This window comes from Pagrus major, chromosome 8, assembly GCF_040436345.1.
Source record: "Pagrus major chromosome 8, Pma_NU_1.0".
Classification (NCBI taxonomy): Eukaryota; Metazoa; Chordata; class Actinopteri; order Spariformes; family Sparidae; genus Pagrus; species Pagrus major.
Window position 1 is genome coordinate 19,551,661 of NC_133222.1, and position 26,056 is coordinate 19,577,716.

The 26,056-nt window shown below is 40.2% G+C and overlaps 1 protein-coding gene across 4 annotated transcripts; it reads right to left on the minus strand.

The window, feature by feature from the left end:
- Positions 1-1,414: 1,414 nt before the first annotated feature.
- On the minus strand, positions 1,415-25,838 carry mfge8b (milk fat globule EGF and factor V/VIII domain containing b). 4 transcript variants are annotated; one of them, XM_073472560.1, is made up of 11 exons: positions 25,667-25,832; positions 16,556-16,678; positions 16,275-16,406; positions 15,260-15,292; positions 8,986-9,099; positions 8,095-8,276; positions 7,685-7,840; positions 7,451-7,595; positions 5,990-6,174; positions 5,739-5,894; positions 1,415-4,624 (listed from the first exon to the last, which is right to left on the minus strand). In XM_073472560.1, exons 1-11 carry the CDS (start codon positions 25,734-25,736, stop codon positions 4,481-4,483), a joined length of 1,440 nt encoding a protein of 479 aa, XP_073328661.1. In that variant the 5' UTR covers positions 25,737-25,832; the 3' UTR covers positions 1,415-4,480. The 4 variants fall into 4 exon arrangements, with proteins under 4 accessions (XP_073328661.1, XP_073328660.1, XP_073328663.1 ...); XM_073472559.1 differs by having other exon boundaries at positions 5,990-6,192; XM_073472562.1 differs by lacking the exon at positions 15,260-15,292 and having other exon boundaries at positions 25,667-25,838.
- Between the last annotated feature and the right edge of the window lie 218 nt (positions 25,839-26,056).

The following is a 26,056-nucleotide window of genomic DNA, read 5'->3' on the forward strand; positions in this document are numbered from 1 at the left end:
AAAAAGCAGATAAACATAGGCCTATGTAATTTTAGGACAAAAACAAAGTTGTTTATGCAATACTTCTTATACTAGCTGACTAAATCCCCTACAACCTTTTGGTTTCATCAGCAAAAAAAGCAAAAAAGCGACTGATGGCCATCCAATGATTTTATCTGAACGTTTTGGTAAAAGTGCATGAGACATTTTTTTCCGATGACAACTCAACAACTCGCTTGAAAAATGTCACCAAATGTGGCTGAAATCTTTCACAACAACAAGATGCATCTTCTATTGGTGTCTTTATTCTTTTTGGTCGTTCAAGCTCTCATTGTGGGAAGCAACTGAAAAAGTTTTCTGGATTGTTTTTTCAAGAGCTCCCCAATCGAAAAAAAGGGATTGTCCAGCTTACTTGCAAAACAGTCCATGATATATGTAGGCAGTCTGATAATCCGAAGAACTCTGATATATTTAAAAAAATATATATAAATGTAGTTAAACTACTGTATACCAGAGTGCTGCAGATTCTCAGTCAGAACGCCTACATATAACATGGACAGTCACTGTTTTTTCATTTTCTTTGTCCTCCTCCTTGAAGAGCACCTAATTCTTTACATCCACATTTCTCCATGTTTATCCCTGACCCAGCGCACCACAAGCCGTATTTTTTCAATATTTTTGAGGGTTGGGAATCCAATTAAAGGAGAAGCATATAGAAACAAAACTATCATCCCTCCACTGAATACTGGACCAGTAGGAATTACCCTCCAAGCTGTGCAGAGAAAGGACAATAGGTGGGAAGACAAGATGGAGATTTGGAGGGGACACAGAGGAGAAAGCTGTCATTAGTTCATGAACACTTTAACTGCCTGCAACTCCAGAGGGAAAAACAGCTGCTCTGTCGGGGAGGGCCGGTGGTAACGAGATGAGCTCATCTGACAACTGTTGTCTTACATGATAATTAGCAGGTATTTACTAATTGAGCACAAAATGTGACGTAACCAGCCTTTTTTCGCAAATACTACCGCTGTGCTGAAACACGGCACCAACATTATAAAGAGCTTCCTCCATTATTTAACCTTCACAGTGTCAAAGTATGAATGTATTTTCTGAATATGATGTGGTTCAGAGGATTTCACCACTTTAGTGTGACCTTCACAGACTGTAATGAGACTGCGAAGGAGACTCCTCGGGTGAGGATACCTTTGGAAGATTGTATATTGGTGTAAAAGAGATTATGCCCCTGGGGTGTTTAAATGCTAAACAGGCAAAACGACCCTCAGTGCTTTTGGTCTTTTGATCTCCCACCTTTTTAAATGGAAAACAGCTCCAATTAATTCAGCAATATGATTAATAATATAACCTAAATATTCCATCCATTGACATACAAAGAAGTGCAGACTGTTGTCGTGCTATTCAAGACATTTAGAGTCAGTTAAACATTTTTAATTCTTTATTTATTCTTCATTTTCAGATACAAAGGCCAAACATAAAAGGAATCCTCTTAGAAACACAATACTGGAATAAAAAAAACAACTTCAAATAGAGTTTAAATTCTGTGAGGTCAACAGTCAGTATAGAAAGAAATGAACTCATATTATACCATAAAAACACATCAATGTCATCAATTCTTCTAGCTCAATCATAGAAAACCTGAACAGCGGGGAAACAAGATATCTACAATACTTTGATACTTTGAATGTTAATGAACACCTAAAGAAAAGAAGCTATGTCACCAATAAATTCAAATCGGTTGAACTTAAACTGAGTAATACTATTCAATAAAATGCATGCATACATGGATAACAATGGTGACTGCTCGTGGAATCGTCTGCGACAATAATAAATATTGTACAGTGTTTGACACCAACATCTATCCTCGACCTCTCAGTGGCACCGCTATCCCCTCATGCATTTTTTAAGGATATTGAATTAATATTCATTGTTATCAAAACTAACACAGTATAATATTGCACAAGCCCATAATTCATAATTCATGGGGTGGAAAAGGTTTAGAATACTGTGACGGGGGCGGCAGAAGCGGATGATATGGCGGGTCGTGTCACATGTCCAGTGGAACCGTAAAAATCAGTTTTAATTTGGTTTCTCTCTTACAGTCTTATCAGCGGGGCCTCAGCTTTTAACTGGAGGCAGAATGTTGGACCCCAAAAATAGATGATCGGCAGCAAACATTAACATCTACTAATACGGACAGTTCTCAGTACAAAAGTACTGTATATATGCATGTCACATATTAACACCAAACTCAGACTTTCAAAGCTCAGTTTAATCCAACAAAGAAACTGAACTGCAACTATATTTTCTTTTCTTTTTCTCCTATATGTAGTAATGAGTATCTTTACAGTTTGTTCATCAAAGCACAATACTGTTTTTTTCTTGTTTTTTCTTTTTGGTTTTTGGATATTTCAAATGTCAAAACACGAACATCAAAGTGCCATGAAAAAAGTTTAACTGTGTGAACACAACTAGAAGCACAGCCGAGTGTGTGAGTGAATTAGTAGCGTTTAACTAGCATTTACTGTACATTAGGAGCAGATCTGCTTTGACCTGAGACGACAACGTACATCATATATTTTAAATATGCAGCCTCTACACTATAGTTAATCTCTCAGTTTATGCCTACCAATTAGTGACACAATTACTGGATTGTTATTGATATGATACTGCCATTCTAGTCATTCCAAGAATCTTGTCAGCAATTAAAAATTGATTTGAAATGGAAATGTCAAGATCTGAAGAATTACAGATGGTGAGAAAAATCTCAACGCATGCTTCTTTACAGAATTATTCCACTTCAAACAGCTTGTTAGCCAGACACAGCTATGAACTGACCATAAAGATGATATTTTTTTAATTGAACCAAGTCATGAGATTTGAAACACATCTGCTGTAGCAGCCAGTAACATGTGAATACTGAAATAACAGTGCAATGTATAACAAAATTTAGTCAAGAAACTAAAACATAACATTTCAAAAGATGAGTTCTTGTGTCAGATTTTTGTCACACCAGTTCATGTGTGAATCTGTGTGAGTCAATAGCTTTTATTCATTATCCAAAGAGCAATAAAGTGTCTCTTGTCTTTCACTTGACAATGATCTCAAACTCTTTTTGTCCTTTGTTTATAACATCCTGTCTGTCAATGAGGGTGTCTCCTCCAGCTTTGAAATCACATCTGTTTCTCTGTTAAACTGACTGACCGTGAAAGTTTATAAAGTTCATTGACTGATTGTGTCCCACAATGACAGAGATTAATTTATTTTATGAATCTTTTGTTTCGAGTGTCTGTGTCACTGCACCATATACTTTTTTTTATTTCAAATAAACCCACAAAAACAAAAAGATTCAAGGGGGCGTTGGCACAAGATGAGTTTATTACTTAATACTGTTTTGACTTTCAAATGAGTTTGTAGATGACGCTTGGTAAAAGTTTCAATACGCTTCCCTAAACATGTTCAGTTAAAACGAGGAATAGCGTAAATAGTCTGTTATTGGCTGCTACACGTATATGTTTTAATAGCGTGAATACATTGTTTACACCATGGGTGTTAACCTTCTAAAGCAGAAACATGAACTGAGGATTTTACCGTCCAAACCACTGCAGAGAAATACTCTGAATACTGAAGAACACACAGTGACACAGCTTGAGATGTTTAATCTCTTATTTTTGCTCAAACAAAGACAATAATATGCCAAATTGTCTTGTAAATTGATTTGGAATTCAATATTTTTCCCCACTAAAAAGCAACAAGCAAACAAACATGTCTCTTCCCAGATTTAAAGACAAAGGCTTCTTTCAAGAATATTAATCATATTTTTTAATTCACAATTTCTTTTTTTTTTTGGAAAGAAAAAAATCAACTATAAATGTCAATATATTTTCTAAAGGTAATATATATTCTGTGTGTCTTGAGCGGAGGTGAATGGTTATAGGACGTGTGCAAGCTATTAAGTGGAGCTTATGTACATCACCAGCCGTGGGTCTTGGAGGTTCAATGTTCCAGGTAGAACTGATCTAGGATCAGAGTCTAGGCAGCACCAACTGATACAGCAGCAGTCCTGTTACCCCTGACCTCTGACACAGGGACGAGGGGGAGTCACCACCTTTTATTTAGCTTGTAGGTGGGATACAAATCTGACCCCAACTGTGCTCAGTGACAAAAAAGATATAGAGTAATTTCTTGAAATGATCACAGATTTGGTTCAGGTGGAAAAGATGAGTGATCGATTCAGGAAATGGATTAAGAAGAGACACAGGAGCTAAACTCAACCAGGGCCCTGATAACAGTGGTTAAGGGTAACATTTCCCACCTCCAACCAGCCAGGGTTGGGGTGGTGGTGTGCTACTCTGGTGTTTGCTGCCCCCTAGGGCTGAGAGCAAGGCAGTGCAGGTGTGGCTCAGGAGGGAGAAGGGAGGGAGGGAAGAGGAGGAGGTAGAGAAAAGGGGAGGAGGAGGAGGGGGGAGGTGGGTCCAGGATGGCGCTACTCGTCACAGCCGAGAAGCTCGATTCGCAGGGTGATGCGCTCGTGCCACTCCCACGGCAGGATGCGGACATATCGCCCGTAGAACGGAGGCTCAAAGATGTTCTTTTTGTGAACGTTGTTGTCGCTGTTGCCTGGGAAGATCTGGACAGAGAACAGCAGCAAATCAAAACAATACAGATTAAAGCTGTTGACAGTTTTGAAAATTCAGATAACAAGACTGTTGATGCTACTTGTTTCCTTAATGACTAAAAATATTGGTCACTTCTGGAGTTAAAGTCAGTTTTGCTTCATTTGACAGCTTGTTTACTTTTACTTTAGATTTCTTTAAAACGTTACTTTTCCGGCTTAAAATAAACTGCTGTCCCAGCTAAATACAAATAAATTTGTATGATAATAAACTGTGTATATTTTCAGGGATTATTCTCCTATAATTACAATAATAAGAATGCAACAATGAGAAACGCATATTAAAGCGCTCTCTGGCCCTCAGGCAGAATGAAATAGGGTTAAAAACTACTGACAGACTCAAACTTTTTGAGGAAAAGCAGTGAAAAACAGATCAATCAATAAGTCAACTGAACACAGACATCAGAAAAAATCATGAAATTAACCTTCACAATTAGTAAAACCTTATAAACACATGCAAACATTATTCCATCAAAGACAGAGTCAAATCATAAACTGAACTTCAATAATACATATTTCATCGATTAAGTCAGAAAACTGTCACTTGTTCCACATCCTGACTTAATACTTCATCTGGCTGTACTAGGGCGCACATCTGGCAGGTGAATAGACTTTTGGATGCAATATGAAGTGCATACAGAAAACTAATCAAACCCAGCGTCAACCCAATTGCTTCCAGGTGCAGAGACGAGTACGTCAGAGGAAAGCTAAGCCCCTTTTTTATAGATTCCTTTACAACCACACAAATAAACAACTCTGAAAAAACCTGTATTCTTTACTGTTTTCATCAAATTCAGCAAGATGTTATTCATTCTATATCAATGAATATCATCATTATAAGAACATATGTATTTTCTATCAGATGTACAATATTTTTGATTAACTGTATCAACAACATATCTTACATGCCCTCATAATACTGCTATTTTTTTCTATTTGAAAGGTAATTTTCTTTTTCATTCCTAAAGCTGTAGTCTTTATTTTTTATTAATTTCCACGTGGATCATTTCAGGTTTTAGGTTTTTTAATTAACATTTGCAAGCATGTTTCTAAGCACAACTGGACTGACCCTGTCTGTCCTCGTGGTCTCATCTTTCACGATGGTCCAGGACTGTCCGTCATCACTGTGAGCCACTTTGAAGGCTGTGACAAACTGGATGGAACCGAAGTCTTTGGCCCCCTGTGTGATGATTCCTGTGATCTTCTTGGGAGACTCCAGGTCCACCTAAAGACACAGACACAGCTTCGCTTAACAAACACATTAATGGGAAAACAAAAAAAGCAACAAATATCCTGGCCCGTTATGCCTTTCTGTCCTACCTGCAGCCACTCAGATCGGTTGTTTGTGGCGGCGGTCCAGGCATTGGTCTTGCCCTGTTTGTCCAGCCGGGCGTAGTGTGGGTGCCAGGTGAAGGCTTCGATGCCCCAGGTGCGGAAGGTGCTGGAGGCCGTGATCTGGCGGTTAGACACCAACCGGGACTTCATGCCCATCGGCTCTGAACAACCTGAAGTGTTTGAATACACTGTAGAGGTGAGACCAGACAGAGAGACGGAGGAAGAGACAGAAAAAGAAAGGAATAGAAAGAGAGAGAAAGTATGATAGACAGGGGACGGACAGAAGCAGCCCAGGCCAGCCAGCGACGATGACGTGAAGTGCGAGCGCAGCAGATGCAGTGGACAGTGATATGGCATGCAGGTGAAACCATAAATGAGCAGCTTTAGGCTTAGCTAAGCTCACATGGTGGAATCTTTAACCGCCTTCACTGATTGTTTCCACCATCTGTGGTTCAAGATAATCACACCCACATTATGATATTATGACATTAATGACACAAAGTATTCTCATACTTTCTGTATCATTACACATGGTCAGTATGAGAAGAGTGCAAATCCTTAAGTAGAAACAAACTTCTGGAGCTCATTACACAGTCTTCACAGGCAGTAACAGACTTTTTAATGAGTATGAGTTAGTGAAGAAGCCAGGCATGCAGGTCAGATGAACATAGGGTCAAAGACGCATGAAAACTGTACTGTCGAGCTTCGCATGTAGCTGCTATGCAACATCCTTTCTCATTTCCATAACATAATTTTAGAGCAAATGTACTTAAAAGTACAAACATCATTTAAAAAAGGGCCCAATCTCATGCATGATGGCTGTCTTATGCCGGACTGACAGGCGACTGAAAATTTTGGAAACATGCATCGGTGGGAGGAGGACAGACACTGATCTGATGAATGAGACGACAATCAAGAGAGACAAATATTCAGCAGTGTAATGAGGTTGGCGAGTTCAAAAGAATCACACTACATAAAAGAAACAGCTAGAGGAACAGAAATGTGCTGCATACAGAAGACTTAAAAGAAAATGTATCACATCTGCCTGCTGGGGCGACAATTTTTAGATGTGAATGTGACTTTCAGTCCCTAAATCATTAGCATCCAATGTGCAGTATGCTTGCCAGTATCACTCCAAAATATGGTTTTGATCAATACACATCTGTGTTTCTAAGTTACAAAGTTTAATTACAATCCTCTGAGTAACACCCTTCGAAATATGATCAATCACTGAGTGAAGAGGGCTGAAAACAATTAGTGAGGAAGCATATGACTTACATACTGGTTTAAAAAAGAAAAAAGACTGTCGGATGACAATTTTTCCCACCTGGAGTTTGAATACTTAAATTGTGAAAAAGCTTGTTTCAGTCACTAACAAAAAGACACTAACAGAAAGATACTGAAAGACAAAAGTGTGTGTTTTGTATGTTTTCTGTGTGAGTTTACCGTTGAGCTCACAGCCCACCATCTCTATGCGCAGGGTGCAGGCCTTGCGACACACCACAGGGACAATGCGGATGTACTGGGCAATGATCGGGGGGTCAAACAGGTTGGTCTTGGTGCCGTCGTTGTCCACGTTTCCAACAAATACCTACAAAGAAAGGAATTAGTAAACTGTGTCAAGTGTACTATTAATTTGTTATTTGAACTGATAAGTGATGCTAATGATAGTCTCCTTACACGGTCCTTCCTCTCTCCTTCTGTTCTGTACATGGTGTAGGTCTTGCCGTCCAGGCTTGAAGCCACCTTGAAGGCCTTGATGAACTCAGCTGTTCCGATGCGACTGGCACCCTGCGTCACAATACCTGTAAAGCGCATCTTTCTTTGCATATTGATCTGAAATTGTAACGAGAGAGCAGACATTCGTAAATTATGTTTATTTTTCGATGCGACTTCTATCCAAAAGTTTAATTAAAGCATCAAGTGACATACAATAACAGCAGGAAATGTGGGGAATGATTAACAAAAGCTTAAGTTCTAATTATTTAATGGTAGACGGACAAGATCTTTCTAGCCTGGTAGATCTACAAACATCCAGACAACCAAGCATTTATCTAACCATGCACTTGACATCTGTCTACACATCTCACCTCTATCCATGGGTTCTTGTCATGTGCAGCAGCACTCCAGGCGTTAACCAGCCCCTTGTTGTTAAGGCGGGCGAGCTCAGGTCCCCAGCGCTGCAGGCCCAGCATGCTGTAACGGACCGATGAGGCTGAGATCTGGGACTCAGCGATGCCCCCTCCCTCCATGCCAAGCAGAGAAATACAGCCTGTAGGGGAGAGGTGGGGGGGCAAATTCTGACGTCAGCGGAAGATTTCCTACTGTGACAATAACCTTTCAGAAGCCTGATAAAAGTACTCATATTTCTTGAGAAAAAATTAGCTTTATTAATTGCTTTACTTTAAAATAAATAGGAATTCTGCTACTGTATATAAATATAGACAACACTTTTACACTACAGCAGTAGAGAACAATTGCAAGTGCACAATGAGAGGGACTTAGAAAGAGAATCAAAATAATCGAAGTCTAACACACATTCAACTATAGTTCTTGTGTGCACTACAACCTTCACTGAGCTTTGTAAACCATGAAGTCATTAAGGATGCAGAGCTTTGAATCAGCTTAACTAAATAAAGTATTGATTCCTCATTTGGCAATCTCTCTTAATGCTGCCTATTGATCATCCTAAATTGCAGCAGCTTGGCAGCCTTCCCAGTCCTGTCATCTTCAATGTCTGCCTTCAATCGTACTTCTTTCAATTAATATTTTTCTACCAGCAATAGTACACCATCACATGTGGATTGATTATGCCTGTGTGTATATGCGTGCAGTTAGTTTACTTGAATAAATGTGAAATTATTGAATTTGTGAAACACATCTAGTTTACACACAGTATAATTAGTTATAATTATTTCCAGGTAAAGATAGTGACAGTGATCAACATGATGTATTTTCAAGGGTTGACTGGTCATACTTACGCAGTTGGCAGTGTTTGCCCACATAAGGGGAGGGACAGTGGCATTTGAAATCTCCGTCCAGGTCCCTGCAGGTGCCACCATTCTCACACGGCTGGCCGGCACAGTCATTTACATCTGCAGAGAGATAAATCACACCGTCACTCACTGAAGTCAAACATAAACAGATTTCCGGTCAACTGTCTTGAAGCAGATCACAGTTAGTGTGAATGAAGATCACAGGTCATGCTGAAGAGACGAGAGAAGACAGAGGGTTTGATGTTTCTTCAACTGCTTCACACTGAGGTTAGTTGAAGCCATGCCAACGGGACTGCAGGTGTAGCAGAGAGGAGGCTAAAGGGAGGTGCTTGTTCCTTGTTATTAGACAGTAAGCAAAGCCTTGATCAAGATATCAGAGACCAAAGAACCAGCTGCACCAGGAGCTCATTTAGCCAAGATGTGGAGTATATAATGGAAAGCTCCCAGGAGTGAATGTGTTTAGCTGGGTGAGTGTGGAGATGAGCTTCACAAGAAATCCCAAACTTCATGATAAAAGTATAGTTAAGTATTATTGAGGGCCATTTCAGTGCAATGTACTGTATGTTTAATTCCCTTGTAATTCTTTGTTTTGCCTCTTGATGGCTCCCCAACCAACACTATCTGTCCAGCTCAAATGAGTCAGGGTGAGAAAAACAAGTCAGCAGAATGAAATGGGAATCAACTCTAACTCCTTTTCATCTCTCACCCACAAGAACTGTCAGTGTGACTAACCAGCTTTGAACACACTCTATTGACCACATAGGACAGGAAAAAGGCACAAATTTAGCTGGTTGTATAGATGACTGCAAACCAAAAGGGGGATTTCAGTGGGTATTTGGAGCTTTAATCCTCAGTGGTTATTATGGAAGAAAATGCACGCAAACAATCCAGACACACCAGTTTTATTTTTCTATCCAACAAACACACACATGGCAGCATCTCCCTACCCACATGCTCTCTCCATAAATAGCTCCGTGTCCAAACGTTCATTTTCACACAGTCGCAGGAGGAATACAGTTATTTTGAAATGTGCATCCACAAACTCTGGATAACGAGGTCCACAGGCATGACACTTCTGGCTCTGAAGCTTACACAAAATCACATTAATACACTTTTTCTAGCAGCAGCAGCTGAATATTTTACACATCAAGCTCTCTACAAATTGTAAATAAGCTCTTTGATCAATTTACTGTCTTGGAACACATCAGGAGGTAGCAGCTGCCTCTGTCTGTATCCACATATGCTGAATATTCATAATGTCAGGGCATCTTTGGGTTTTAAGAATTTACAATGTGAGGGGCTTTTTCCAGGGCTACAGGCAATTTAATGTGTTTTAATTATTTTAAATTAGGATACTGAATAAGAGTAAAATAAAAACACTGTTACAAAGTGTAACAAAAGAAATTGATTAGGTCAGTTTTGCATTAAGACCAAATACCCTTAGGTCAGAGAGTATCATCAGCTAGAAGTTAAAAGGTAACTCATGAAGATGGATGAAAAGATTCATTCCAATTTATTTGCTGTATGGGGATCAAATAAAATAACTATTGTAGGTAGTATGGGAGTATTGTTCTAAAGCAATCCTTACTTCAGGCTTTAAGAGGTTGACTGGACATATTGTTGACATGATATCAGGTTACCAACAACCGACCACGTGTTCCTTACCTTGTTGCATACAGACTGAGGCTTCAGAGAAGACACACCATACAACTCAGAGACCTATATCAGTAATTGATGACAGACTGATGGAAACCCTGGGCCTGACGTGCGTCAGCTTGTGGTTTTCTCTCCAGTAAGAGGATTGGGCACCAGGACGACCTTACAGCCTGTCTGCCCCAGGGTCTAATCCATTAACCAGAGGAGGGGCAGTTGACGGAGAAGCCTAAAGAGCACATAGTATCACTGAGACAGGTAAAGGAACAGGTGGAGGCAGTACGACTACAAAGGTGTGTAGGTTTGTTTATCAACAGGGCTACACATGCCTGAAATGTACACACTCATGGAGTTCTGATCAACTATAATCATGAAATGTCTTACAGAGATGTTTCTGGGTGAAAACTGAGCAACTGTCAGCAACTTCAACCAAGAAAACCAATACTGACATCTAATCAGCTGTTACATACTTAGCAGTATCCGCTAGCAGCACACTGTTTGTATATACATATAGATTTTTGGAAGCAGAGCATGTGCTAGACACTCCATGGTCTGTATCCAACAAACCCTGTAGCTTATTATGGAAACAGCACACTACCACAATATTTAGAGCATCAATATCTGTCCCAGCATGAAGCGAAAACCAATACAAATCTCATGCGGCTTGTTTGAAACCCAACCCTAATCAATGCAAAGCCAAGGTCAGCTGGCAGTGCATGTGGTGATCAGCAAAGCTATCTACGTCCAGGATCTGTGCTACAGCCAGCAGGATTTGGGACTAAAAAAATGTGTGAGCCTGCGTCTGACGGCCCAAACCTGCTTATGTGTTACTGTGCGAGAAGAGTGTTACATGATACATTCTCCATAACTCACAGTGTGAGGCCTCAGCCCACAAGGTACTCAAACTGAGTTTTAAAATTAAACCATCTGTGGTGTTTGTACACTTTCCTATGAAGTCAAAGAGCAATGACAGTGTGAGAAGTAAAACTTAGAAAAGGTATCTTTTATCCCCACAGACACATTGTCCAACACTGTATTAAAGTATTGAATTTATGGTATAATTGTTATGAATATCAACGTTCCACATTTTAGATGCAACATTTGTAATGGGACTGTTGCAGAGAAGAAAAGTTGGTCTTTTCTTCCAACCAACGACAACACAAAATAACGAAATTACATATTTTTAAGCACCACTCTCACCGTTGCCATGGTAGAGCAACCAAGGGGGGGTGCTCTGAAGGCTTTATGGTCACCAAATAAAACCACATTAAAGTAAAAAAAAAAGGCTGAAAGGTTTCCAGATGTGTAATTTGCTGTGTACTGTGTGGACAGCCTGCAGTGCACCAAGGAGCACCAGCAAGACCCAGAATAGCTTTTGAATCGGATCTCTGCCAGGGTGTCACTCTCTGCTGGAGGGATGAAGAGCTCTGAGACAAAACTTCTGATGTCATAAAGTTTATTTACAGAGCATGGTATTTAAAGCACTGTCTCGAAGCGCTCACCCTGAAAAGATCATGGTGACATCAGATCCCGTGTGCAAGAAAATGATAGCTATGGTTCAAGTCTGCAGCATTTAAAATATCTATATTGCTACATTTCTTAAGTTTTTGAACTGAACATTTATTATTTTTGTAAGATCAGCTTACCTAAACTCATAATGTACATTTGCTACAGTAAGTCTAGATTCCCTGCATGTATGCTAGATGTGTTATTTCTCTTTTTCTTTATAATGAATATACAGAGGGAACTTTAAGAATATCTGAGTCAGAGAAATAAAGTGTCATAAAACTGACAAAGTCATGACTTTATGTCCTTGTGGGTTAAATAAAAAAGTGAGTCTAGAAGTTGTACACAATGGATTTTCCCCCTGCTGAACATAGAGTTGTTCATCACCACATTATGGTTAAATATTTACAAACGTGGTTGTTAAATTTTCTGAAGGATCTCAAGCAAGGAACTCAACCCCAGACTGCTTAGTGGTCAACAGAAGAGGAGTTACAGACGTGAATATACAGTACTTATTGAGTGAATACCAGAATGCTGATGAAAAAGCGTATTTTGATGATAAAAAGCATTTGTTTTCATAATTTGGTAGTTTAGCAGAGAAGAAAAATCTGAATTCAGTATCGAGTTAGTTTACAGGTTTAATGCTAATCTTTACTTTCTACTGTAAGATTCTTTCTAATACAAACTTGCCAACAACGCACACTAATTAACTGTGAAACTGAATTAAAATCTCAGTTCCACCGTTGAAATCTGTACAGTTCTGTCATATCTGCTGTATTGATTTCATATTCATGAGAGCACCCTATGTGGCTCATTGTTTTAACAGCCCTTATAAGTCTGTTGCTGTTTTCATGTTTATGTTTACCTGTGAAGGCTCAGTCTCATTTGTCAAAACACCTCAAAGATACTTCTGTTACTTCAGATCATGTTGTCATTCCAAGTAAGCAGCTTTGGGGATCTAATAGGACATTCTAGCATGTTTAATGTGGACAATAGTAAACTAGGAAACGCATGCCAGTCTTAGTCAGATCCATGACAGCACTAAGGCATACAGGCATACATACATATATATTATACATACACAAACCCTGTACTCGACAGGGGGCATGGAGCCCAGTCTGCCCACGCAACCACATCCTGGGAGGAGCTGAAAATTCTCCCAAAACAACTGAAAACGCAGCAAATGCATGCACACACCCCTTTGAGACTTCCAAGAAGCAAATAAGTGCCTTAATCTGTTATGAAAATCTGGGATTTGGAGACTGTAAGCAAGAAAAAGACTCCATCTTCCCTCACTTTTTCCATTTGCGTTGGCCCAAAGTGAAGTGAACGGCTATTGACATTTCCCTCTCTCTCTTTCTCTGCATCTCCATACTTGAGCCTCCCATAAGGACACACACACACACACACACACTCTCTCTCTCTCTCTGCAACCCATAAAGGCTTTTAGGCCAATTTGACAGGACAGTCAGAAGTGCTGCAGTCAGACCTGAGTAGTGAGTGTGACATTGTCAGGAGGGCAGACTTAATTCATCGTTCCGCCTCCACGTTCACTTTTCCGCCCGGCAACAGTAGCAGTACTGACGTTGCGAACACTCAGCGTGGACCGCCACTTTCTGTTGGCTAGGCTGGCATGAGGGATGAACTGTGTGTGTATGTGATTTCTAAACAGTCTGTATATGAGATCATGAGCTGTGTGTGGTTGTTCATGTGGGATGAGCTGCACTCAAATGATTAAGCTTTTTCCAGTGGAGATTTTCTTGCCCTCTTGATCTGTTTCTCAGAGGAATTCTATTCCTTTAAGGAAAAATGTATTCCCCAATGACATAAATTGTAACTACATATTGGTAAAAAAAACATATTTGTCATTTGTTTTTTACTTCATTCCCATACCTGAAAGAGAGAATGGTGCTATTTTCTACCATCTTATTCTATTCCCAACTAGTCCATCTTTCACTTCTTTACTGCTGCGTTATTCTATTTATAGTTTTCTAGATGCAGTGGGTTTGTGTGAGAACAACTTCTACATCTAACTCCAGTTTGCAAACACCTACTTGTCAGGCTCTGTTTTAGGCAGCTTACTGTAAAAAAAAAACAAAAAAAACAAAAAGACAGTTCATCCTCCAATAACAGGCTCCCATAAATTTTCACACTTGACCAGTGAGAGGATTGCGGTCACATTTCTGAACTTTTTAATCAATTTCTGAACCAAAATGTGCATCTCAATATACTTTTTCATGTATGAAGTAAGTGTCAGGATGCTTGTTAAATGTTTAAACTACAACTCCCAGAGCTAACCACAGTCACTGGATTTCTACAGCCTGTCTCTGTGTATCATACAAACCATAGGAGCTAGCTGCCATGAGCCTCACGCCTTGCCCCACCCCCCCCCCCCCCCCCCCCACACACACACACACACACACAAATTAGAGAGCACTTAAACTGTCACAACACAGTCATCAGTAGCTGTGAATGGAGGGGCACCTCCCTGACCCCGCAGTTCTCAGAGGGGTTCTCAGAAACCAACACAGTCACATAAATTCCCCTCATCATTATCCTTCAGGCATTATCTAATTAGTGTAAATGGCTTCTCTGCAGAGGGCTCTTATTCTGGCTGCTTAGACATAAGTACCTGCCAATGGACTTGTGAATGTATGGATCTTGATGAGCTGTGATTTGTGGTTCTCAGGGGTTAAAGAAAACACAAACCGTAAACCGTGGCTGTATTTTTGATAAGGCTTGAGGGGGTTGAACAACAAATCTTTTAATATGCAAGCACTTCTTCCTGTCAGGGTTGGTGAACTGATAAAAAGGCGGTGTATCTAACGTGGAGATTATCTCACTGCCGGTTTTGCTGCTAGCCTTGACTCAGAAACAAGGAGAGATAGTGCTGAACTCAGCGGTTCCCCCATCGGTGAGTGTGTGTGTTTGTATGTGCATACTGTTTATGTGTGTGTATGTGTGTGTTGCTGAATTCCTCAGCCTCCGCATGCAGCCAAGAGAACAGAGAGCACCTGGATCCAAGAAGGATAGGAGACCACAGCACGAAACACAAACACACAGACATCTTTCTCTCCTCGAGTCCCATTTCCACTGTTACCTTTTTGGGAACTTAAATCAGCCCCTTGGACACCTAGGATAAAAAGGCATACATGATCAAACACAAAATATAAATAGGCTTTTCCCTAAAGCCCCAATTGATTCCTGCTAAATTACTTCTTTGTGCACACTTGGCCACTGTTATTCTGCCGCCTTCTCGCGCAAACAGTAGCCATCTGTCTCTGTGTGCCGGGCTGGAGGCAGTTGGAGGAGCACAGCACATGTTCCCACCGTTGCTTCCCTCTGACCCTGACTGAACCAACCTAGTCTGAGTGACGTGTGAATGAAGCTCCCATAAGGACGTCAGCTGTCTGTCTGGTGGCCAACACTCACAGCAGCTGTCTGCATGTTAGTGTGTCAGGTTAGACGGATAAACAGGGACCTCATTAGACTTGCTAATTAATTGTATAGGTATGTATATCTGTACTCTGTAAAAAAAGGATACAAGCATATCAGAAACATTTAATTTGGTGTGCTGCTGCAGCTGAAAGTAGTGAGGATGTAGTGTAGCGATTAGTAACAAAGAGGGGGGAGTTTTCCTCAAATGATCAAGACTAATGACTAAATCTGTTTCAGTACTTTGACAATCAATCTTAATTACACTTTAATTAAAAATAAAAATATCCAAAGAAATTTGTTGGTATAAGATGGCACCTACTGATGCTCACTGATTCTGACATTTTGCAATACTGTTATATAATGTATATACAGTGTTTATAATACTCACTCATAGGCAGACTTGCCATGTAGTTATACATTTATACAGTCCAGTGGTGCCTTACGGCACGGGAAAAAGGCCAACCAAAATGTAAATACACTGAAAACTTTTAATCTGGCAGTAACAAAAATACTTCCAAACAACAGAACAGAGTTTACATGGATCATGATATAAATACCCAAATATGACAGAGTGTAACTGATTTGGAATTGTGTCAGAACTAAACTACTAGAACCCCTGATCACTTATAACACAACTGTACAGTGATAAAGCCATTGAGGAGGGAGCACAGACTTACTGTTCTGGCAGTGAACTCCATCAAAGCCCGGCTGGCACTTGCAGACATACTCGCTGAAGACATCACCTCGGCGGGACTGACCGGTCAACTCACAGATGGCATCATTCTTGCAAGGATTGGGGTTGCAGGGCCCTTTTGTATGAGGAGAGACACAGAAGTAGGAGCGGTTTAACAGCGGTTGAGCAGTAATACGTATTTTTTTCAGGAATTGATCTAGGGCGAAGTCTAAACAATCAAAAATCAGATATAACATTCATTTCAACCTCAGATGCGTGGCTTACCAGTCTCAGTCTCATTGCAGGTTTCTCCAGAGAAGCCATCAGGGCAGATACAGATGAACGGAGCTCCTGCCCCAGTCACACAGGTTCCACCATTACTGCACACATTCACCTTGCAGTAATCACCTGAGGAGAGAGAGGGGGGGGGAGAGTGACAAAGTGACCACCACAGTACACAACACACTTTTTTCTCATTCAGAGTAATCATCTACATTGTTTTAGTCAACATCTCCTCTTACAAGAGCAAATGTTTAGGGTTCATTTCTAAAGGACACCTACGAATGTATCAGCTAAGCTTTCACTCAAACTTTTTTGACTGAGGTGTTGGCTGTTTTCATTTAAATGTGTAGTGTTGCAAACAAAATAACGCAAAAGACAGATTCTGTAAAAGAAGAGCATAATGTAAAACTGGTTGTAAATCCGGTTTGATCCAGCTGTGTTGTGTACTTTCACATTCACATTCATAAACGGCTGACTGCCAGGCATTTCCTGTCGAATCAAATCTGATATTTCCAGGCCCATATTTCAGGACAGGAAGAAAGCGATCAGACTCTGTTGCAGTAGTGACTGCTGCGAGGAGTTCTTGTGCAGTTTTTAGCATTAAAACCAGTTTATGTTATCAATAAGAAAGAGTAAGAGATGTTCTGAGATAGTATCAGTTATAATGATGTTATATTCCATTATTAAGTTGTTCACTCCACGCTTTTGTTGTGCTGCTGAGTGAAGAGTAAACAGCCTACTGCAGGTTGGATGTGCTGTTTCGAACAGCTGAGTAAGCCATCACTACACTGTAAACACAACACAAACACTCGATGCTTCCACCAGCATCACAGCCGCTTGGCCTGAACCTGACAATCTGGCAGCTCTCTGGGCATGAGGGAAATCATGTCATCTCTCAGTGGGTGGGGAAAAAAAGGAATGAAGAGGCGTGTAGTGTTTTTCAAAAGCATGAAGATTGAATGAGCTATGATTTACAGTCAGAGAGAGTTTTATTCCAAAATAAGATTTATGCCTTACAGAAACTATGACAACAATGCTTACAAATCCTAAATGTCAAAAACTGGAAATTAAGTGTCCTACAGTACATGAGTGAGGTAACCTAGTTCCTGACAAATGAATGTATCATCTAGTTTATATAAATATATTGAACCAGTAATTACCAGTAACATTTTTCTCAATATAGATACAGCACATAGCATTTTAAAGTGCACTTTTCAATTATACCCTGTTTTGACACTTACAGGAAGTAAATAATTGGGAGTCTTTAAACACCCGTGAAGACAGGGAGGACATTTCCAAGTTAAGACTCATCATTTGGATAATTGTTCAGGGAAATTGAGGTTGGACCCCAAGTGTGAAATTGATGGTTATGGTACCACAGTGTCTGTCATACAGGCTAAAAAGGATCTCTGACCCTGTTTTTTAGTGTTTCAGTGGGGTACCTCCTCCTACCTCAAACAAAGCAGACTCGTGGGAGTAGATAAATATTTTTTTAGACTTCTATAGTAAACGAAAGTGGTGTTTTAGTCCTGCTGAGGATATAATTCATAGGCCACAGGGCCATGGCTGAAAAAGGCATTTTGAGACTTATAACTTCCTGTGTATCGCTGCGTCCTCTCCATCCATCCTAAGCCCACACTGCACACACATCTGTATAGTTTTCTTGCTCTCAGTAGTTTACTCAGTGCGAACTCTGGCAAACACTACAGCATTGTGGAAAAACTGGACTCCATTTATTATCCATTAGCAATCAAGGAGATGAAGGGAGAAGGAGAAAGAAAGATACACTTTGCCAGCATCCTGTTTGGCTGTTTATCTACTGAACTGCACTTCCCACAGATGCCCAGTCTTATCAGTGCTGTATCCAGTATCATGGCCTTCAAATGCTTTCATATCTCATGGGACTGTAAGGCAACAGGCTGGGCTGGCACTGCCAACACATCCCGATCCAAAAGCTGCCACTTGTTTATCTTTGGGAAGGAACACACCCTCCCTTCCTTCATTGGCAGACAGTTCCCTTCAGGAAATCCTCAGAGCTGAGAAATTACAATGCTGAATAAATTACCCACCAAGAATATTTTAATGGAACAATCTGATTAATATGAGATAAAATTACAAGATAAGAGAGACAACTGACTTAATTTAACTGTCTCTGTGAAAATTGCTTGTGGCCTGCCCTGACTGAGGGGTAATTTAACGGGAAGCTTGTCTGGATTCATGGAGGAAATTAAATTTGTGATGTATTAGTCAAGGTGGTCAGCCAAGAGACAGTGGTCAAACCACCAGAGGACTTAAAATTCCCCGAAGTGATGCCACTGTCTGTAAAAGTCACATCTGTATAGAATTACACAGGGATAAAGAAAATATTTTTCTCCCCTATTCACTACACTATACACAGTGTATTTGAAATATGATGTAATTTGCAACACTTTGCACATGTAAAACAAAAGAAGCCTTTGAATTAAGAAGAAAATATGCAGCATCGAGTTATGTGGTTTCCACCCCACATCAACTGTAAGCTCCACTGCTATTTCAGAGGAAACCAGAGATTTCCCATTAACTAACAGACAACTACAGTTTCAGATAAGCATGAGTTTATATTACAATTCAAAGCTGTGGGTGTAGTTTCAGTTTAGTCGGGGTGGGCAAATCACTGCTGAAAATTAGGCTCATTTTCAACTTCCACAATTCAAACTGCCACACCAGTCAGAAACAGAAATGTTGCTTTGGAATTTTTCAAATGCTGTTAGTGCCACAAACAAAACAGCTATTCATCTCCATCATGTTTTGGAGGTAACAGAAATCTCAGGACAAAGTAAATCCAAACTACCTGCATAGATAGATACCAACAGGTATATGTCAGAAATGCTTTTTGTATTTTTTGTAAATTGACCACAAAAAAACGCGGCAGCAACCAAGATAAGAAAAAAGTAACCAAACCAATCTGTAATCCAAAATACATGTATAGGCACTGCTGTTAGTCCAGAGATCTCAATGACCTCTATAATAACCCTATTCAGGCTGGTGAAGTAAAGACTCCTAAATGCCTTTTACAACAACCAAAATGAAAACAAGCCTGAGCATGTTAACATTGTTTTGATATTTCAGTTAATGTGGGCGTGGATCTGTAAACACAAGCTGAATCCCAGAGACAATATATCAGTTGTTTTCATTATGTAAACACAGATATTCACTCTTAAAAGTGCAAAAACTACTATGAGTCACCTGAAGTTGCAGCCACAAACATCTATTTTGCAGCATTTAACAATGCATTACAAACATGTTCAATAAATTTGTCAAAATTACACCAGTGCTAAAAGTACTCAACATGGTGCCCAACTTTGTCCTAACCACAGTGACAGATTAGGAAGGTATGCAGAGTTTTGTTTGGCAGGACAAGCCCTTTCCACAGGGCATTGTGCTTTTCTCACTCCTTATGAGTCATGGTATGTGCCTTTCCCATGATGCCTCAGCCCAAGAATGAGCTTGGAATACCAGACCATGAACACAGAGCAGTAAGTACCAGAATCACATAATAAGACCCACTAACAAGAAGGTGTATGTGATTGTGCAAAAGCTTCAGTCTCAGATATGAGGACACAGCTGGGGTAGGGTCTCATGTCAGTGCGCGTAGTAATATTTTTATTGCGGATATATCCTAAAATAAAGGAAGTTATCACACTGAATGTAGGTACTTTAGCATCTTATTAGTATCAGTTATAACGATGAGCAACTACTTGATGTGCCTACAGCTTTGCCAATAAAGCAAGTTTGTATTACTGTCCATTGCAACTTTAGCTGAAGAAATGTTCAAAATATTAGCGAAATCGCAATGTGACCAGGTGCAATATCCACATTGAGAAGTGTGAAATTTTTTGACAAAGTCAAAATGTGTGATAAAGCGGCATTATAATGAAGAAGTAATGTAGTAGTGCTGCAGAGATGTCCTTCTTCTGTCTCTTCTTTGAGTGAAGAATAAAATTATAATGGAAAAATTATCATCCCAACTAATCGTGAATTATATTGCGATCACAATATGATTTTTTTTTTTAAATCATGCAGCTCTCTTGGCTGAGAAAACTTTCACAAAATTGCTCAATAATAAGCAACTGGCATTTTGCTGCAGGTGGCTGGGTTTGGCATGAGTGACCCTGACAAGTCTTGTGTTTACCTCTTAGAAACAAATCAGTGGCAGCACAACACATGGTACATGTTTCCTGTAGGAGCTTCACAGAAGAAGGCGTCACTACAAGATATTTGGCTGCTTCTGAGAGGATCAACCAGCGATCTGAGCCAACACACTTGCCCTCTGACCATATTAGAGCCCAGGCGAATAGAGGGAAAGGAAACATAACCCTTATACAAGGCAAAGCAGAAGTCACAACAACAGAGTGAAGCACTTCAGGACTGGATTGGTGAGACCTGCTCTCGGAAGTCATTGAAGGACTCTGCACCATGACTGAGGATGAAGAAAGGGGAGCCATTTCAGGAAATGGGGGGGGGGGGGTTTGGGGGGTTGTACTCTCTGAGGACACTCACTGCAGCTCATATTAGAGAAACAGCGACCAAATAGCACTTTGGACAATATTGACATAAGTGAGCCGGCAATCCTTAATCAGTTTGACGCGAACTACATCAGATAGATAGATAGATAGAGATAGATAGATAGATAGATAGATAGATAGATAGATAGATAGATAGATAGATAGATAGATAGATAGCTTTATTAATTCCTTAAGGTAAATTAGGTTATCATAGCCGCAGGTACATTCAAGTAAAAATACAATCAAAATACAAGGGCAAATATAGAAACATTAAATGTAGTATATACAATATAAAAAAACAATACAATACTATATACAATAAAATGCTTAAGTAGCTATAAAATAAAATAAAATTTCTGGGCTCAGACGTGGTTTAGAGAGGTCTCACTGACAGAGCATGCTATTTTCTGTTTAGGAAAATACACACAGTGCACAGCAATGGGCAAGAATCTCTTTCCTCTGAATTATTCTTGAGTTATCAAAGATGACGTGGAATAAATCAGAAGTATATAAAAATGAATACAGTTGGACAGTTTAAGAAGGCTTTGAGGGAATTAGCTTGTGTGTGTGTGTGTGGTTACGTCACTGCTCATGTCTGGTGTGTCCCGAGGCCTCAAAACAGTAACTGCTCTGCCCTCTGCTCTGTCACGCACACATTTGCACGCTGGTGCATATAGGCTGGCAGGGGTGGGAACTCAGTGTTCCAGAAAGTCAAAGAGAAGGGCCTGCGTCACGAATACACACACATACAGACACACACTTCCAGTGCTAGTTAACCCTAGTTAAAACTGTTAAGGATGTGCTGAAGGATAATAAGAAGGCTTGAGACCTGTGGACTGCTGCTCATCCAGTCTGATGTCCCACCACCACCACATGCTGTGTGCTCTAAAGGCAAAAGGAGAAGGGAACCTGGACATGTGTAACAAGAAGTGGATTTATCAAGGCCTTGTCCTTAAATAACCTGTGTCTTTTCAATATTAAGATCAGCAGGACTCCAGCTGCAGGTGAGCTTTCTGTAATCTGCACGTGCTACTCCAGAGCAACACAGCCATCTGCTGCTGCACAAAAAAATAAAACAACAAGGGCCAGCCACTAAAAATACACACACGCGTCACAGACCATCAACTAAACAACAAGCTTTTCACTGAAGTACTGTAACTGAAACAGAGCCTGGAATAGTAACACAGCAGCAGCAGTCTAAAGTGAATGGAGCTGTACCTATATATCAACACTAATGAAAAGTTAGCAATTTTCTCTGATCACCGTCTTCCTCTTGGATTCACGGTACCACCGATTTTGTCCTTGGCTCACTGTTCAGCTCACATGACGGTTTGTAAAATATTAATCATGGCAGATTGGAAAGTGGAGCGACAGACACTAATAAAGTGGCCCAAATTAGAAGATTCTCCATATTGCAATGAAACATTGATAAGGAAGCCATTCAAAATTCAAATTGGAAGGAAAAGAGCCTGTCTTGTCCTGAGGGACTTTGTGGGAAAAGCCACTAATAAAGCCATCAGAGCCAAGGACGACAGCAGCCTGAAGGGAAGACCCACCACAGGCAGATGGTAATGACAAAAACACACACATTCATATTTCTCTCACACACATTCACAAACTTACTGACACTCCGGAAACTCAGTGTAAAAGTACTCACCGAGAAAAACTCACAAAGCGGCAACCAACTATTATTTTCATTTTCTAATAATGTGCAGTTTTTTTCTTGATTAATTGTTTTGTCTGTTAAATGTCATAAATTACTAAATAAAATGATCTCATTGCTGTGTCCAACCAACAGTTCAAAACACAAAGATATTTAGTTTTCTATCACACATGACAAAGAAAAGCATAAAATCCTCACATTGTGATATTTTCAGACTATATCCCAATTTTGAGAGCTTCTCAAAACAAAATATCACAATATTTTTTACCAAATACCTCAATATTGATATTAAGATTATGACAATATTGTTGGGATGACTATTGGTACTTTCACAAAATATTAACACAATGAAAATCTTGATAAACAATCATCAGTAATGTGGATATAATGACCAAGTAGGTACTAAAGCTTTTAAGTATTAGAACAAGCAGGAAAGTCTGTTAAGTTCAGAAAACAGCACTTGCAGTATCCTGACATATGATATCCAAAATCTAAAATGATATATTGTCTCATATCACAATAACAACATAATACTGATATACTGACCAGCCCTAGTACGTTAGCAATAAGGAAAACCTTATAGGAAATACTGTAAGCAGAAGACAAGGGCGAGAATAATTTAAATTAAATATAATTCCTCCGTTTCATGACCCCAAATAAAAGTACAAAACTAATTGTCAATTTAACTGTGAATATGAAACATCCATCACATCAGCAGGAAATTAAAATTCCTGGTTAAGTAAGTCCAATAACTGCCTCATATATCAAAATCCTATCTTACACCCACAAGTAAATTTGCACCAATTTCACCTGGAAAGTCTTCATATGCACCTGCCTACCTCCTGAAATTATACACATACACACACTCCTGCCATGCCATTGGCCCAGCTTCCGGCTATATTTAGCCCTGGTTCACTCAGTTGCCCTAAGTGGTCTTGTTGTGAGAAAAGACTGCCTCAGCCCTGACACAGAACGCCATTTTCCACTTCTCTTCCCTCAGCGCTAGGCAGATGGGACAAGTGAGCTACAACCTGCTGAATTGAGCCTAATCAGGTAAAACACAGGGGGAAAAAACTCCCCTCAGCTCTTATCCTGCCCTGTTAACAGTCCACATGACACAGCAGCAACAAGTCCCATCCCCCCAGATCCCTGACAGCATGGAAAGCCCTGTTGTGGGCGGAAGTCCACTGGCATGTCTGTGTTGGCGGCTGCATCCAGAAAAGTGACTCAACGTTGTGGTCAGTGCAACCACACCTATTCTCCACGGCTGTCCCATCCCTGAGCATCAAGGAACAAACATGTTGGGATGTGTGCTTCGTTTCAGGCTGCATGCTTTTTCAACTTCTATTAAAAAAAAAAAGTGTATCAAACATTTATGTAAGTGAAGCACCAAGGAAAATCTAGCAGCCTGTCTGCTATGCCGGGCTATATAAGGACATTACAGTAGAAGGAATGGAAATACAGTCCAAATCCAAGTTGATAGTCATCAATTTTGGCCACCCTGTATCTGTTAATAAATATTTGTTTCTGTTACCTGGTTCCAACATGCCTTAATCTCTAAATTCAACAACTCTCCTTTTCCAGTAATGAAGCCACATGCTTGCATATGCAGCATGCAGTGTGTTTGTCAACATAGTGAACCAGCACATGACTCAAAATTTAATAATGGGGCATTGAAATGCAATTTTTATGGTCTTGTCAGCTAAAGGGGGTTAAATAGGACTATGTTTCTGATGCAACTCATATAAAAATGTTTTATAAGCAGATTTAATGCAGCATTTGGGTTAAATATGATTATTTTAAGCCCATGTCAGGACTGCTCTAATCACATATCTTAGGTAATATGATTTACTATTTGCTTTAGTTTTAGATCCCTATCTTATACAATGCTTCCCTGCACATTTATACAATCAATGAAGAATGGAAAACATACCTGACCTATGACAGTGAGCGCAAATGCCTGAGGGAGGAAATGTCAATGGTTGGTCTGTTTTGCAACTCAAAAAAGTCAAAAGTCCACGTTTCATCTGGGAAGAAATACACTTTTACACACACTTTTAACCCAAGTCCTAAATTCTGCTCTTTGTCAATGTGCAAAAAAGGCCTAAGTGGAACAGGAACATTTCCACATTTGGAAAAATCATCACACCAAGGAAAACATGCTTGTGTGACATGTGATGCCTTCTCCCCGGTGTGTGAGCAGAAAATGAAGGCAGGAGAATCAGGCCATTTTACCCTTTGTCCATCGGCCTAAATGTGTTTGATGCATGGAAATGCAAACAAAGCCCATCGCCAATGGCATGAGGTTAACACCGGGCAAGTATAATAGCCAGTCTGTAGGTTGTGTGTCACGCTCCTTAAAAGGGGCACTCTGCACAAAAAAAGCCTAAAGGTATCATTTCTGTAACCACACACTTTGTCATGAGCGCCTAGCCTCTAAAACATGAAAAACAAGCGGATACAATCGATTCCAAATTATTATTTTTGATTTCTTAAATTGTGAAACCTCTCTGAATACACAGCTGTCCAATCTTGCAGTTTCAGAGCCGCCAAACACTGTCTCACTTCTCACATTCCCACACGTCCTGTCAACTTATTCAAGGACCGCTTGAACTTGCCCACCTACAAATGCCCACTGCTCCGTTACTTCGGTGATGAATTGACAGTGCCACTTGTGCCAGGCTGAGATTAAATCGTCACATACCAAATACACTTTACGAACGAAAACGAGCTGTCGTACTGAACAACTAACTACAAATATTTCCACTGAGTGAATTTGAAAAGAAGAAGATAAAGTCGTGGATAGAAAGCAACTTTAACGTACAACTGTACGCCTGGTTCAGCAACGGTGCGGGGACATTAACAGCGACGGTTTGAACTGTAAACAAACACAAAGAGGCAACTTACCGTGTACCCCAAGCACCAGACAAGCTGAGAAAAGTTGCAGCAAAAGGAAAAAACTTGTCTGCTCCTTCATAGCTGCTGTTTTTGTGTGTTATTGTTGAGCTGTTGTTTGTTAGTTAAAGGGACCGTTGACAGGACAGCGACCCTCTCGCGCTCTGGACGTTGTTGCTACTGTGGCTCGTGCCTGTTGTGCGGCTCTAAACTCCCAGGCAGCAGGCGTAGAGCAGGAGCACGTGTACCTCAGCTTTCAGCCAATCGCAGCCTGGCTCGTAATTGTAGCCCCGCCCCCCTCATTCCCGCTGTAGATGATGAGCAAAGAAGAAATTCAATTACCCTGGAAACAAAAGGAGCTTTTATGGCTAATGTGCTGCACTGACTTGAATCTCTTGATTA

Excerpts from the sequence above, each read along its gene's own strand:
- mfge8b (XM_073472559.1), bottom strand. The coding sequence starts at position 25,736 with ATGAAGGAGCAGACAAGTTTTTTCCTTTTGCTGCAACTTTTCTCAGCT. Across the intron at positions 15,293-16,274 it reads TGGAGTTCACTGCCAGAACA|GTGTCCAAGGGGCTGATTTA; the intron begins GTAAGTCTGTGC and ends TTTTTATCCTAG. Across the intron at positions 5,895-5,989 it reads ACCGATCTGAGTGGCTGCAG|GTGGACCTGGAGTCTCCCAA; the intron begins GTAGGACAGAAA and ends CTGTGTCTTTAG.